This window comes from Saccostrea cucullata, unplaced genomic scaffold (assembly GCF_032062105.1).
Source record: "Saccostrea cucullata isolate Sc308-1 unplaced genomic scaffold, CSIRO_AGI_Scuc_v1 ctg280, whole genome shotgun sequence".
Lineage (NCBI taxonomy): Eukaryota > Metazoa > Mollusca > Bivalvia > Ostreida > Ostreidae > Saccostrea > Saccostrea cuccullata.
In genome coordinates, this window is record NW_026924102.1 from 125,897 (window position 1) to 141,696 (window position 15,800).

The following is a 15,800-nucleotide window of genomic DNA, read 5'->3' on the forward strand; positions in this document are numbered from 1 at the left end:
TTTCCATCAGTGTCATCACTCACTGTGTAATTAAAGATATAAATATGGACAGGGTCATCAGTGCACTGGTCAGATTATAGGACATTCCGTTCCCCCAATACCTACGGTGACGAGAAGATCAACAGTTCATCCTACTCCCACATTACAACACCCGTCGCTACGGACACTTCAACGAGGGACACGATCCTTAATACCCATGAGAGTTCAGACAAGGGTATCAGAAATGAGCTTGACTATTTGTTCATAACTATCCTTATACCCTTATTATTTATAATGTGTGTCTGTGTTTTGAAGCTAAAACGTAGGAAAAAATCTAATCTTGTAAATAATTCAATTGAGATGGAATGTGTTGATGAAGGTGAGACGATATTATACAAAGCCACAGATAAATAAATGCATGATCAAAATCAAATTTCCTTTTATCATATCAACTGAAAGTTAAAAAAAAAGAATGTTTAACAGAATCAAGATCCGTGATTTGTATGAATAGTTCTGTACTAATATATATCTTGTTTGCTACTAATATGATTTTTGAACTCATTATTCTTGTTATGATACCTGATTATCAACCAATATCCTTATTGTATGCATGCATTAACACTGATGGAGATTAAACTATTAAGTAAGTATTTACTTAATATATTTTCTGAAGTCTGAAATGCAATGAACACTATCGCGATTCATTAAGAATTCACACTCAGATTGAAATTAAAGTAATATATGTTTTTACATGTAATTAATTTTTTTCAAATTAATAATTACAGTAGACACAGCGTACGGGCTTGGGGTGACAGGAGTGTGCCTTATCATCATCATCGTGCTGTCCTGGGCAGTGAGACTACTACTTCGTAAGATGGGCATCACATGCAGACTCCCCATGAAGAAAAGTCGTGTAAAAAGGTAATTTCTCTCTCTCTCTCTCTCTCTCTCTCTCTCTCTCTCTCTCTCTCTCTCTCTCTCTCTCTCTTAAATTGCATTCATGAAATGTTACAATCTTGCACTTGCGATAACAAGTTAAAAACAAATCAGTACGAAAACATGTTTATAACATACAGGAGACCGGCAGCACGAGACATTGAGCTGAAGGACATAAGAACCGTAAGGATAGAAACGGACGAGAGTGAGGATGAAGAGGTGCAGCTGAAAACCCGCTACGACCTGCGCGGAAGAAAAGAGTAAAGGGTAAGTTCATATGATGAATATCAGTAAAAGTAGTGTGTACGTAACATTTAGTATTGTATGTTTTGATATTTTTTTGTGTGTGTGTGTATATTTGTTTGTTTTTTCTTCTCAGATGACGAAAGATCAGTACGTATCCAGGGAGGAACGAAGTCACTAAAGTTACAAAAGTTCCAGGAAGGAATGTGTAAATTCATCTTCATAAAAATTTTGTAAACATTGTTCAGGGAGGAACGAAGTCATTAAAGACACAAAACAAAATTCCAGAAAGGATTGTGTAAATTCATCCTCATTAAAATTTTGTAAACATTTAATTTCTTTTTATTTAATAAAGGTATAATGAATGATAAATTGTTAGAACTACGGGTGATATTTATGGATTATATTCAAAACGATGGATATTACGAGAAACGACAAAATTATGCCCATGTTTGGACGTTATTTGATTGTTAGGTATCATGTGTATTTTTTTTTTATAAAAATACACAAGTTATCGTAATCAACCATCTAACATCCGAACTTTGGTATAAAAAAATATGAATGGTCCGCTAATACTCTGCTTACAGACAACATGCATGAATAATTAACCAAAGAGGTTTATAATGATACCAATTCTTTAAAAAAAATCACGTTTACAAGCATGTTGAGAGGATGACAAAAGCATACCCATGTTTAGATGTTCAGGTATTCATTGTATAATGACAGAGATATGAACGGTTTTCAATTATTGTAATCTAATTGAAAAGGCTTTGCTAAATCAAAGTGAAATGAACCAAATTCACAAGACTGATATGCATTTTAGATTTATAAAAAAAATGCGATAAATAATTTATTTTCTGTCATACTTTAAAAACAAGGATTTTTTCAAAAAAAGAGAGTTGTTTGAAATTCAATTAAAAAAAATTCTTACAATAGAAAATTCTTTTAAGGAAGGATTTTTATTTCATAACATCTTAAAAATTCTACCACGATTAAAAAAAAAATACCTAATCAATAATTTATTAAGTACAAAATATAGTCATACATTGAATATCCAAACTTTGATAAGTAAAGTAAAAAGACGGCAACAGTTTACGTGCGAAATAACAAGGAGGATTTAAAATTAATCTATTTACATTTAGAAAAAGCGTAAAACACGGAGTGAGGATGAAAAAAATAATCCCCCCTGTTTTGAACATTATGTCATTGTTAAAAATACGCCCAGGTTTAGAAGTTATTTGATTGATAGGTATCGTGTGTATTTTTTTTAAATTAAATACACAAGTTGTTTTAACCAATCATTTAATACCCAAACTTTGGTATGTATCGTAAAAGGACAGCAACAGTGTACGCACGAATCAATTACAAGGAGGATTTAAAATTAAATCTCTTTATTTATTTTAGAAAAAGTGTAAACACACGGGTTGAGGATGACAAAATAATTTCTTCTGTCTGAACATCATGCCATTATTAAAAATGTATATATACACATAAAAAAACTAATTACGAAACATTAAAGTATAAATGGTATTTATTATGTGTGAAAAAAAAATCTGATGTAAAATACAGAATTCATTAACTTTTCCCATCGAAATTTTCCATGGTTTACTACCTGTATCGTACATGAACGAATTACAATGGGGTATTAAAAGTACAAAAGGTAATCATTGTATATAAAAGAATCTGCAACATTCTACAAACAATGTCATTATTTTCCCTACGGAAAATTTTCCAGAGTCCCGAAATGTTTTTTACGCTTGAGCAGTATCACCCAACAGGAATTTGAGAATTGTTGAAATATCCAAAATAAAATAACTGTATATTACTTTTATTGTATATTATGTTTTAAGTCCTCTGAGGAGACTGACGTGCGTTACTTAAGGAAAAAAAACATCATGTTTCAGTGTGGTTATTGTGAATTAATGTTTAATGATTATGATAGCATGGCCGATCACGAAAAGGAACACGAAAGGAATATTAACAATACTGCAAGGTAAGAATGACCATTTGTTTACCTTCTTATGCACAATTCAGAAAGATATCGGATAAAGAGAGATAACTCCGCTAACTTCAAATATCTGAGGTGAACTCGGGCATTACCTTGTTAACGCTCCTTGTAAAGTCACAACACAGAGACTTAACGTAAATGTGAATAACCAAAATCATAGTATCAAGTAATGAAGTTGTGTTATTTCTATCCATCGATGATGGCTAATATATCATTGCAAATATATAGATGTAAATAATTGTTTTTTTTCTTCCAATTTTTTTCTCTCGATGATAAATCTGACATTTAAAGAGAAAAAGAAACAGGGATCTAATTAATAAGGTGAAAAAATCATCAATGAGTTTACTGTGTCATGTGTTTTGTTGTCAAACAAGTACTTTAAGATATGTATTTGACCCCCCGATTTAAATCAAAACGCACGTATGGTGCTCCATGCGAGATAATTGTCAATAAAACAGAGAGCGACTTCATGTATGGTGGACCGCTTGTGATAAAAATGATTAAAGTTATGGATCAATTGTATGGCGTCACATAATAGATAAAATTCACCCCTATCAAAGTATACCATGTATGGTATTCCGTTTGTGATAAAATTCGATGAAAAATTGAAAAAAAGGTAAAATATATGGTAACCTTTTTGAGTTAAAAAAAAAATCTTTAAAAAGTTTTTTTTATTTACAACAGTTATTCAACCACCCTAAATCTAAATCAAAACACACGTATGGTGTTCCATGCGAGATAATTGTCAATAAATCAGAGAGCGACATCATGTATGGTGGACTGCTTGTGATAAAAATGGTTAAAGTTATGGATCAATTGTATGGCGTCACATAATAGATAAAATTCACCCCTATCAAAGTATACCATGTATGGTATCCCGTTTGTGATAAAAGTCGATGAAAAATTGAAAAAAGGTAAAATATATGGTAACCCTTTTGAGTTAAAAAAATCTTTAAAAAGTTTTTTTATTTACAACAGTTATTCAACCCCCCTCAATCTAAATCAAAACACATGTATGGTGTTCCATGTGAGAAAAATGTCATTAAAATATAGAGAGCGACTTCATGTATGGAAAATTTACTCAAATCAAAGTAACCCATATACCGTAACCCGTTTTGTGATAAAAGTTAAAAAAAATAAAATATACGGTAACTCATTTGAGATGAAATTGAATTTTAAAAAGTTTTTTTTAAATGTTTGATAGTTTAGCAAAATTTAAAAAAAAAAAAAATGAAAAATGAGAAAGTTATTTTATAGGATGATTCGTTTTGAGATAAAGAAAAAAATTAAGAGTGGGAATGTATGGTAACAGATATCAATGAATGAGCAATGTCTTAATGTCTGGTGTTTATTTTAAAATATACAATGAATGATTACAGTTCGGGCGTTTGTGAACAAGAACTGTTTCGAGACATCCAAAACATGGACTGGACACCTGTTACGGGAGACGACCTATTATACCAGGCGTCCACGTCCAGCGGTGCTCATGCAGAGAGCATGGACTTTAAGGACATTGCCGATTCCTCCTTCCACGGCGAGGAATCCCTGTTGATGGAAGAAGATGGACTCTTTTCGGAAATCACGGATACCTCTTTTCACGGTGAAGATTCTCTCCTTTGCGACATACCAGTGGATCCGCTGAGCGATTCATTAGCCGGTCAGTACGGTGCTGGACGAAAAGACGATTTCGATATTCGAATCATACGTGAAAAGAAATTGAAAAAGATGGGAGCCGTGGACTTGCAGTACGAGTTGACGTTCCACGACGACCTCTTTCGGGAAAAAAAGAAGATGATCGAAGTCAAAAACGTCTTGAAAGACGCCTTCGAAGAGATGCTCGATCGAGTCAAGAAGGACCTTCGTCGCGGAGATCTCGTCAGGGCAGCCATCCATAATGATCATTTGGACTTGCCCGTGTTCGTCCCCTGTCGACCCATGGAGGAGATGGACGCAGAGACCATGCTAGAAAGCCTGATGATCGTCCTTAACAGTCACCAGGACCTGCCTTTCGATTCCTCTTGTCGAATCGATATCGGGGCCATCAAATATCCACGCGGTGGTACGGGAGTAAAGATGTCTTCCGTCGCTAAATCGATTGCCGAGAAGAGAGCCATTATAAAGATACGCAATACCGATAACAAGTGTCTCGTCCGCGCTACTCTCGTCTCTTTGGCCCACAGTTGTCAAATTCACATCACTGAGTTTAACAACGTCAAGGCGCGTCATCCGACCCTCACGACCGGGGAAATTCTCATTTTTTACCACCAGTGTCCGCTCTGGTATTGCAGGGATCTGCGAAAAAACCACAAAGGAGCCCAAGACAGCCTGACAAATCAGATCTGTGAAACGATGAATATCGTCGATGACGGTCCGTTGTCCTACTTGGCCATCCCTCCTCTAGAAGATTTTCTCAACGTGAACCTCTACATCATCAGTGCGAAGATGGGGAACGCATTCTCTTACATCAGTGCCCATCACGACGAAGAACGAAAGAAACTATTCCTGCTGCACGACGACACGGAGGGGGCCGAACACTTTTATCCCATCACGACGCTGGCAGGTTTCTTTTGTCGGTCACGGTTCTGCAGTACGTGTTTAAAACCATACGAAAAACCATACGGACATAAATGCAAACACCATTGCAATGTCTGCTTTTCCGATCATTGTCCCGTACTACAAAAGAGAGCTTGTCCAGACTGTCATCAGACCTGTCGCTCTGGGGCTTGTTTCATTCGACATAAGAATCCCATGGAAGGAGGGACCACACCTTGCGATCTCCGATACAGATGTCCGACCTGCAAGAAGACTTTCTTACGACACGAGTTAAAACCCGAAGATCACCGATGCGGTCATTACATCTGCAAGTCCTGCAGGCAATACGTAGATCCCGAACATCTGTGCTACGCCAGGAGACACCCTTCCAAGGAAAACGAAACCAGTCGACGATTCATTTTTGCCGACATCGAGGCCTCACAAAAGGACGAAATCGTCCAGTGTGAGTGGGGATACGCACCTCGACGCCTCAACGACTGTACCGAATGTCGAACAGAGCAAGACCCGTGCCCCTCCTGTCGACTCTGTCAACACTGTCTCAAATCGCACTGCGGAAAATTTAAACATACCGTGGTCTTGGCAGTGTGTCAGACCGCCTGTGAAAATTGCGAGAACGACGACGTCACATTCGACAGTACGTGCGCTTCTTGTGGAGACCGATGCTCGACCTGTGACAAGAAGGACAAGAAAACCAAACAGTACCTTTCGCTTCCCTGTCCTGGTCGATGCGGACAGCGAGAGCGCGTCTTCCAGACCTTGTACGATCTCGGGATATGGATCTTTCGCGAACATCACAAAGGCTTTACCGTCCTGTTTCATAACCTCTCGTACGATGGCCAGTTTCTTCTGCAGTACTTACTGTCGCAGTCCATTCGTCCTTCCTTTATCATTTACAGGGGAAGTAAAATTCAAATGTTCAACATCACCGGCCTTCAAATCCGAGTCATCGATTCGTTTAACTTCCTACCGATGGCCTTATCCAAACTCCCCAAAGCCTTCCAGCTGGAATCGCTGGCCAAGGGGTACTTTCCTCACTTTTTTACATGCCAGGCCAACCGGAATTATGTGGGACCTTACCCACCTGCCGAGACTTATGGTCCCAATGCCATGTCTGTGGATGGTAGAAAAGAGTTCTTCAAATGGTACGACGCTAAAGTCACCAGTGGAGACCTCTTTGATTTTCAACAAGAAATCCTCAAGTACTGCCGAAGCGACGTTGACATCCTCCGACGTGCCTGTCTCAAGTTCAAGAACCTCCTGCAGGAAGCAACCGGTAAAGAGGGAGGCCAAACCGTCGATGCGTTCGATTCCTGTACCATCGCGTCTCTCTGCATGGACGTATTTAAATCCAAGTTTTTAATGGAAGACTGGAGATGCCTGGTCCAAGAGGACGATGAGGAACGTTGGCTGGAAGTCAGGAAGTTTGACGGAGAGGCGATCGTGAATGACGAGGGTCGTTGGATTCCTTGGAATACTCTGAAGCAACGGAACGTCGTCATCGTGAAAGAAGAGTTTGTCAAGTCCCCCATTGCTCGTCCTCCACCCAAGGGATATCCGTCCCGCATCCAGTACAGCCGCAAGTCCATCTGCTGGTTAGAGTTACTGAGACATCGCGCTCAAACTTCGGGACGCATTTTGGACATTCAGCATGCACTCACGGGACGTGGAGAATACCATCTGCCCGGTACCCGATATTCCCTAGACGGATACGTTTCCCCCAGTGCCGAACACCCCCACGGCGTGGCTTACGAGTTCCACGGCTGTCTGTACCACGGCTGTCCCGTCTGTTACAAAGATCGAGACGCCCTACTGATCCCGAATTCGGAGCAGACGGCTTCGGAATTGTTTTCACTGACGCAGCACAAGGAACTTCAACTCCGTCAACGGGGACTCAAAGTGGTCACCCTCTGGGAACACGAGTTTGACGCCATGTTAAAGACGGACGAGGAGGCCAAAGCGTTCGTCGACCGTTTAGAAGTGGTGGACCGTCTCGATCCTCGGGACAGTCTGATGGGTGGGCGTACCAACGGATGCGTGCTCTACAAGCGAGCCACCAAGGACACGAAAATCAAATACGTGGACTTTACCTCCCTGTACCCCTTTGTCAACAAGACGTGCCGTTACCCCGTCGGACACCCAGAGATCGTCACCCGGGATTTCGCCGACCTTTCGACCTATTTCGGATTAGTCAAAGTCAAAGTCCTACCGCCCCGCGGTCTCTTTCATCCGGTCTTGGGTTACCGTACGGGAGGAAAATTGACCTTTCCTCTCTGTCGAACCTGCGTCGAACGGCAGCAACAGACCCCCTGTGTCTGCAACGAGGACCAAAGGGCTTTCACGGGAACGTATTGCACGCCAGAACTCTCAAAAGCCATCGAAAAAGGGTACGCGGTCTTGAAAATCTACGAGGTGTACCACTGGACGGAAACGACTCAGTACGACACGGCCACGAAGACCGGAGGCCTCTTTTCCTCCTACATCAACATGTTTCTGAAAATAAAACAAGAGGCCAGTGGGCGACCGGCGTGGGTCAAGACCGAGTCGGATCTCGAAAGTTACATCAGGATGTACGAGGCCAAGGAAGGCATTCGCCTAGACCCCGACAAAATCCAAGTCAATGCGGGTCTAAGGAGTTTAGCCAAACTGTTATTGAATAGTTTTTGGGGGAAATTTGGTCAGCGCACGAATCTGACCAAGACCCAATTCCTTCACGACAGTCAGGCCCACTTCCTCTTCGGTCAAATGACCGATCCCACCGTACAGATTGTCGACTTTAACATCGTGGATGACGAAAACCTCATGCTGTCCACCAAACGCGTTTCGGAAGAGATGTGTGCTCCGGGTCACACCAACGTGTTCCTGGCCTCTTTTACCACCTGCTGGGCCCGGCTCAAACTGTACGACTTACTAGATCAATTACAGACTCGGGTCCTTTATTGGGATACGGATTCCGTCATCTACGTGTCCAAGGCAGGGGAGTGGGAACCTCCCACCGGAGACTACCTCGGAGAGCTCACCGACGAACTGGACGAAGGAGATTGGATCACGGAATTTGTCTGTAACGGTCCAAAAAACTACGCGTACCGGACGCATCAGGGAAAGCAGGTGTGCAAAGTGAAAGGCTTTTCTCTCAACTACGCCAACTCACAGATTCTCAACCTGGAAAGTATGAGAGACGCTATGTTTAATCGCGACGATCCGACGATGGGCATGTATCACACCACCAACGCCAAAAAGATCTGCCGGGAAAAGATTCATTCTGAGCTCTACAGTCAAGAAGAACTCAAACAATATTCGGCTGTCTACACTAAGAGAGTCGTGCAGAGTGACCTGACCACCCTTCCTTACGGATATTAACAACAAGACATTTTTTTTGTATGAAATCATTTTTTATTGGCTCATGGTACATGTTTTTGTAATTCTTGTACAGAAATATAAATGTCAATAAAAGTTCCAAAAATCTCGAGTCTTTCTTCTTCTTTGTGAGAGTTGTGCATATGCTCAGAAGGTACTTCCGGTCGTATTCACTCGGACGGTCTGTTGCCTGAAAGATGATCACGTATGTTTTCGTATAAAATGTTTCAAAACTTGATCCAAGTCTTGTTCTTCTTTGGGAGAGTCGTGCGCATGCCCGGTGGGGACTTCCTCTTCACGGATCCGTCGTAAATCAGTCCCGAACCCCTCTGGCGATCCGTCACCGAGGGTTCGATCTGAGGGTCGGAAGGAGTCTCGGTGTTCGTTTCTTGGTCTCGTACCTCTTGACGATCATTCTGACTTTGTTTCATCCGATCGAAGGTCGTCTTTTTCACGAGAACGTATTCCTCTGCCATCTTTGAAATGAGGTTTCAGAATCAGGGGTATGGCCTCTGCGTGTTTCCTCAATAATTTCTTGATGGCGGTGTTGTCCACTGCTCGGTCACTGAGAGACTGAAGTAATGTTTTATGAACCTTGAGTTTTGTCTTGTAATAACCGGACACGGGGGGATGTCCCGAGTACAGATTGAGAGCGATTTCTCGAAAAGCATTCAACTGCTCGTCCGACGCCAGGTTGACCAGTTCTTTCCTCTGTACGGGATCCGCTTCGTACAGGAAACGGAGAAAAGTTGCGTGACGTCTAGGTCTCATGACGAACAATGACGTCTCGAATGGGTCGGCGGTCGTATTTATTGGGGCAGGTACACGACCGTTTCCCCTTCTTCCGGTAAGACGTTCGTGCGCAGGCGTCGATCTTCGGGACAGTGATTGGTCAGATCCACCAGAATGTATCCGTAAGGACGGCGGACGGCCTTGGCGTAGGCGTCCATCCAAAATTTAGAACGACCCGTAAACACCTGACTTCCGAAGGTGATGATCTGGCGATTGTCTCTCACGTTCTTGAATAGAACCACGTGTTGACAGTTCAACAGGATGCTCTTGGCGTAGACTCCGGGCGGGTAGAGGTTCTGAGACAAGAGAAATGCCGTCACGTTGCCGTGAGACACCATGGTCTGAAACAGGTGCAGGGCATCGGGGCTCTTGGTCGCCAGGTGAATCATGTCGTCCAAGACCACTACCGTGTGTGGCGAGTCCAGACACCAATCTCGGATCTCTTCTCGGGTAGGCAATCCTCGGTAGGTGGTGAAATCGGGGAGAGTCGCTTGCATGTCGTCCACCACGGGTTGGTCTTCCAGATAACAGTACACGATCTTACTAGGAGAGACTTCGAACGTGTCGGGACTTTTCAACAGGTTCCACACCCAGTGCGTCTTGCCGCACATGGTTCCCCCCACGACGGCAAACGAGGTCGGAGTCTTAAATTTCATCGTGACGTTCTCTTGGTAAAGGCTGTCAGAGACTAACGTCTCTCTAGAGAAAACACCTCGTTAAATAATCACAACACCTTTTTTTTGCGTGCACTTTTTTTATTAGACACGAAAATCAATGACATGAACCACATTTTCCCGGGCCGCCGCCGCGCGCGCGAACCCGAGGGATCCGGAAACTGGTTTCCGGAAATCTTTGATGATGGACAATGCGAATACCAATCCATAAAATAAAAGATACAATGTGCATTCTTAGGATCATACATACATACAGAATAAACATTTTTTTTTATATTTAAGAGTCTTCAAGCATATAATGTCAAAGAAGGCGATCTCCCTTTAAAATAACGTCACGTACGAGGGACTCTGACGTCGTACGAATCACATCGGCCATGGATAGTCCTTTCACTCGACAATACAGGTAAAATAAGGCATGAAGTCCGCAACTGGTGGCAGCATCCGGCTGTACTTGTACGTTGTTGTAGAGGCAGAACAAGGCGTTGCGATCGATAAAGTCTCTCAGACGACCGTCGTACTCTCCCGGCAATCTTCCGAAACTGTCGAAAAATTCGCATTGGTCGGCACTGGCGAACCAGTAAGCGACCCAGTGCGTCCCCTTCTTGTCGATGGGATCCGTGTTGCAGACGAAGGCCGAGGGAAACTGTCGAACTCGCCCGGGTAGCGTATCGGAAGCAAACACCCCCCGAAAATGAAGTTTCAACCCCGGCAACGTCTCTACTCGTTGAAGTAACTGTAACGTGTCCATGTTTACATCTGTCGGATCTCTCGAGCTTGGTCGACGAGGAGCAGTCCTGGATATTCGCAGAAGGCCAGTGCGCTCACGGTCTCCGTGGTGGGCGAGGCAAATCGAGCGTATACTCCGACGTTTGCCTGATGTACCAGGTTTATATACCCCTCACCCAGGTCGTTGGGGTCGAGGTCAAAGGCGTAAATGGCGTAGCCTTTAGAAAACTGGTCGCGGTCGATGATCAGGCCGTCGTCCTTGTACCATTTTTCGGAAGCTTGATACAGGTTGCAGAGCGCCGTGACGTAATTTCGATCGTCGCCAAAGTCCATCTTCATGGGACGGACGGGGGTGGGTTCTCCGTTGACGGTCACGACGATTTCGGACAGATTCAGGTGTTGAAAGTTGTAAGGATTGCCTTCGTAGCTTCCGTTCACGGCCGACTGTTTCACAAAGACCACGTACATCTTGGAAGGTCTTCTTCCGTTCCACACGTCGTCCCAGTAGACTTCACTGGTCTTGTCCGAGATGGTCATCATCTTGACGTCGGTCTTGAGATAATTGTAACGGGCCGGCGATTTGGTGATGGCGTTGGCATGGTTCAACAGGACGGCACTGTCTAATCGGATCTTGCACGCCTTGAAGACGGCATCGAGGATGGTGACTTTGTAACTGGGCGAAGCCTCCGCGCTCATCAGCACAAACTCGTTCCTCGAACGAAAGAGTCTCAGCTGTAAGTCGACCCCGTTGATCAGGTACTTGTCCAGGTAGAAACAGTCGACGTACAGGGGACCTTCCAGATCGAAAGTTCTGGACATTTGCGTGAACACGTACCGTCCTCGGAGTCCCTGGTTGCGTCCTGTGGCGGCATCTGCGTCATCCAAGACTTCCTTGTCGGGGTAATACAGCTGAGACTGTAGTTGCGAGTTGCTGGCGGCGGGTGAGTTGGATAAGAGGACTTTGAGGTAGGCTTTCCAAGGATAATTGTTGGCGTTCTGCGAGACGCATTTTCCGTTCATGTAGACGTCGATCTGCGAAAACAAAGACTGCAACGGCAAGTTGACGATACCCGTCTTTTCGGAGGCCGCCAGTGCCGTGCCGTCCGCTTTAGTGATCTTGGCTTTCAAGTAGAGTCGGCTCCTTCTCAAGTCGATGTATTCGTTTCCCCCTCCCGGAATGGCAAATTCGAGAGGAGCGGTGTCTCCGTCAAAGGAGGAGACGGGTCGAATCTCCGAAAAATAAATCTTTTGAACAGCCACCTGATTGGGAGGATCGCTAAAGAGAGCCAGTTCGGAGGGTTCTGCCACGGACGTGTTGATCTCGCTCAAAAATGCCATGATTAAAAGATGGTTTTCTTTGGAAGACGGGATTTTCTCTGCGTGGTTTTTGTGGTTTTGGGTTTCCTTTTCTTTAGGCTTCTGGCTCGTTTACGGACTTTCGTCTTCTGGCTCCGGACACGTCCTTTCCCTTTGGAGGTCGATGTGCGACTGACAGATTTCTTCTTCTTTTTTCTTTTTATAGTTCTCTTCAGAGGTATGTGAGGCTCGTCGTTACGCATGGTTTCTTTCAGATCGGACAGGGCTCGCTCTTGCTCGGCGGCTACGGGTGTCACCAGCTGTACGTTCTGTTGGGGAATGCGAGATTTCAAGGGAAGCATGTAAGCTCTTCTGCGGTTTAGGATCCCACCTCCTCTCTGGCTGTTGCGTCGTAGGGTAGGAATGAAATTTTCGCCATCTTCCGTGTGGCGAAATTGTTCCCATAAGGCCGGATTCGAAATGTAAGTGGGTCCAGACATGTTGGATCAGAGACGCCGAAACACGAGTGTCAACGTCGACTCTCCGACCAAGAATGAAACGTCGCCGTCGTTTTTGTCTCTTATATACACGTGAACGTCCCGCAGGTCATTGATGCGTAACGGTATGCGATAGGGTTGCAGAAAGATGACGTTGCGGTCGCTTTCCAGCACGATGCGCCTCAGGAGGGGTTTCTGATGTTCCCCGACGATGCTATCGTCACAGACGGAACAGTAGACGAAGATTTCCTTGTCGGACGTCGGTTTGACGTTCGAGTTCCAAAATTCGGTCAGTTCCACCGTCCAATCCCCCGTCAAGGGTAAAGGACGGGGTAACCGCACTCTAAAGTCGTCAGGTCGATTGTTGTGGTGGACGGAGGGACTGTCCGTAGACTTGAGAACCATTCGCATCGACATCTTCTCTAGTACTGATGAATTGAGTCGGCATCACGTCTCTTTTATGTCGGACTGAGGAATCCAGCTGTCGAATTTTTTGGGCCAGCCCAGCCATCTGACCAGAACCTCTTCTTTCCCGCGAACTTTGCGTTTCCGCAAGATCTTGTCTATTCGCCAGACGGTCTCATCGTCTTTCGACACTTTCTGAAGTTCGCTGGCGTAAAACGTTCCTCGAATTGGGTCGTCCATCATGTCCTTCAATTTGTAGATGGGTATGTCTTGAGACACGAAACGATCACTCACGATGAAGATTTCTTCCGTGTACGTCTGGTCGTAATCGCGTTGAAACGCCCGTTTCAGATGCGTGATTCGAACTTGATCACCCTTTTTAAATCTGAAGGGTTTGCGTTTTTTCAGAGATTTCTTCCCTCGGGGTATGCGTGCGTCTTTCTGTCGACGTGCTAAATAAGCATCTAATCGCACTTCTTCTTCGTTCTCTTGGGTCACGGAAGACGGCGTCCGTCCGTTCAGCGAGCGATTGGGCGTATCGTTGATGGAATGCACCACGTCTTGAAGAATGTTTAGGTACTTGTATTTCTGAAGGTGGGTGAAGTAACGATACAGTCTCTTCTTTAAAGTCTGTATGTATCGCTCCGCAAAATTGGCTTTGGTCTCGTTCAGGGCGTAAAATATCTTGATGTTCTGCTCTCTCAGGTATTTTTGAAGGTATCGATTGTAAAATTCCGAGCCCTTGTCGGTGCGGATGGCTCTGGGTCGTCTAGGGCCACTCAGTACGTCTTTGAACGCATCGATGACGGACTTGGATTTCCGGTCTTTCAAGGGTCGAACCCACAGAAAACGAGAAAACACGTCCACGATCACCAGCAGAAATTTGATGCCGTCGTTGTACTCGGACAAGTTCTGAACATCGGCCAGATCGGCTTCCCATTGATAGTCGATCCCTTGAACCACGACTCGTCTCCGCTTGAAACCACGTCGCCTCAGTTTCTTTTGCAACGAGTAAGCATCTTGGTTTTGTAAGAATTTTTTGATTTTTCTCAAACCAATATTATATTTGCCTTCTCGTTTCACCACATCATATAACTTGGAAGGTCCGGCAAACGATCCGGCATGCCGAGGATCGTACCAGATTTTTTTCAGGTACTCTTCCATCATCCGATCACTAGCACTGTTCGAATGCAAATGACTTGAACCCGTTTCACACCTCCATTTTTATATTTATAAAAAGACCTCTCCTAGTCATAAAAAAATAAACAACACACATTTCAACAAACCAAATTTTATTCATCAGATCAAATACAAACAATAGTCTCCTCTCACTACTTCGGTCGACCTTGTCCATACGGATCGGAGCACCTGACGTGTCCTAGATCGGTCGGTTCGGATTCTCGAAGGAGACGTGGGTGAATGGTCTCATGATTTTTTTTTGGTCTTTGAAAAAAAAGCCACAGTTCATAGTTTTCGTTCACTCATCGTACTTTTCCATCGGTCACCATGTTAGCGAAGACACAATTCTCGGACCAGCGGAGATGTTCTCTGTAGGCATCGTCGAAGGGTTCCCAATTCTTCAGAGTCCAGCCACAGGAGAAGCAAGTGACTTTGTCTCCGATCTCGGTGTAAATGAACCCAGATCGTGCTAGATCCGTCTTGTTGGGACCTTTGAGAAACTTGGGCCATTCTTTAAAGCTGGCATAGCGTTCGGCAAAGTTGACGTATTCCGGGTACTTCCAAGATTTTCGTACGACAGGCGGAGGAATGTTCTCGACTGGCAGTCGTACAAACTCGTTTGATGTCCCCCGTACCCCCGACGACTTGTAAGGGCTGACCAGAACGAATCGGGTGTCGGGGTCTCTCTTTCGAGCAGTGGTTTGGGTCAAGAGGTTGGGTGCACTGTCCGTCTCCACGACATTAGGCATGCAATCCAACGTCGAAGTCATGTTATCGTGACGATGTGTTCACTAGTAATGAAAGCCGAGAATGAGAGACGAGACATTAAAGGGTCTTGATCACGTGCTTGACGGGAAAAACCTGTGACGTCATAGGTTTTTCCCCGATGTGATGGACCATGAAGGTACTCGGGAGAATTTCATTGTGACACAAAGGGGGGAAAGAACAATGGGAGTATTATCTCTATTGTTTGAGCAAGGGGGTAACAACAATGACGGATCATCACGGATGAGTCCCTTCGTGACCCTTAGACGACCTTTCCCACGATTCAATGGGAGTCAAACACAATGACTCTATTCTTGGAACAATAAAGGGGACGCTGTGACTGCGCATAACGTCCTAGGTGGCAATGTTAAAAAGCAGAGGTTTCCATCAGAA

At 44.2% G+C, this 15,800-nt stretch overlaps 3 protein-coding genes and 1 long non-coding RNA gene across 4 annotated transcripts; 1 reads left to right on the plus strand and 3 right to left on the minus strand.

Annotated features, from left to right (window-relative positions):
- The first annotated feature begins 745 nt into the window (after positions 1 to 745).
- Positions 746 to 1,482, plus strand: LOC134265715 (uncharacterized). Its single transcript, XR_009991805.1, has 3 exons — positions 746 to 900; positions 1,056 to 1,182; positions 1,295 to 1,482. It is a non-coding gene; the product is annotated as an uncharacterized LOC134265715 (long non-coding RNA).
- Positions 1,483 to 11,289: 9,807 nt separating this feature from the next.
- Positions 11,290 to 12,603, minus strand: LOC134265701 (uncharacterized protein F54H12.2-like). Its single transcript, XM_062747922.1, has one exon. It carries the CDS (start codon positions 12,601 to 12,603, stop codon positions 11,290 to 11,292), a length of 1,314 nt encoding a protein of 437 aa, XP_062603906.1.
- Positions 12,604 to 13,505: 902 nt separating this feature from the next.
- LOC134265702 (uncharacterized) lies at positions 13,506 to 14,627 on the minus strand. The gene has a single exon (XM_062747923.1). The coding sequence runs from the start codon at positions 14,625 to 14,627 to the stop codon at positions 13,506 to 13,508; it is 1,122 nt and encodes a 373-aa protein (XP_062603907.1).
- A 317-nt stretch (positions 14,628 to 14,944) lies between these two features.
- On the minus strand, positions 14,945 to 15,412 carry LOC134265703 (E3 ubiquitin-protein ligase XIAP-like). Its single transcript, XM_062747924.1, has one exon. The coding sequence runs from the start codon at positions 15,410 to 15,412 to the stop codon at positions 14,945 to 14,947; it is 468 nt and encodes a 155-aa protein (XP_062603908.1).
- Between the last annotated feature and the right edge of the window lie 388 nt (positions 15,413 to 15,800).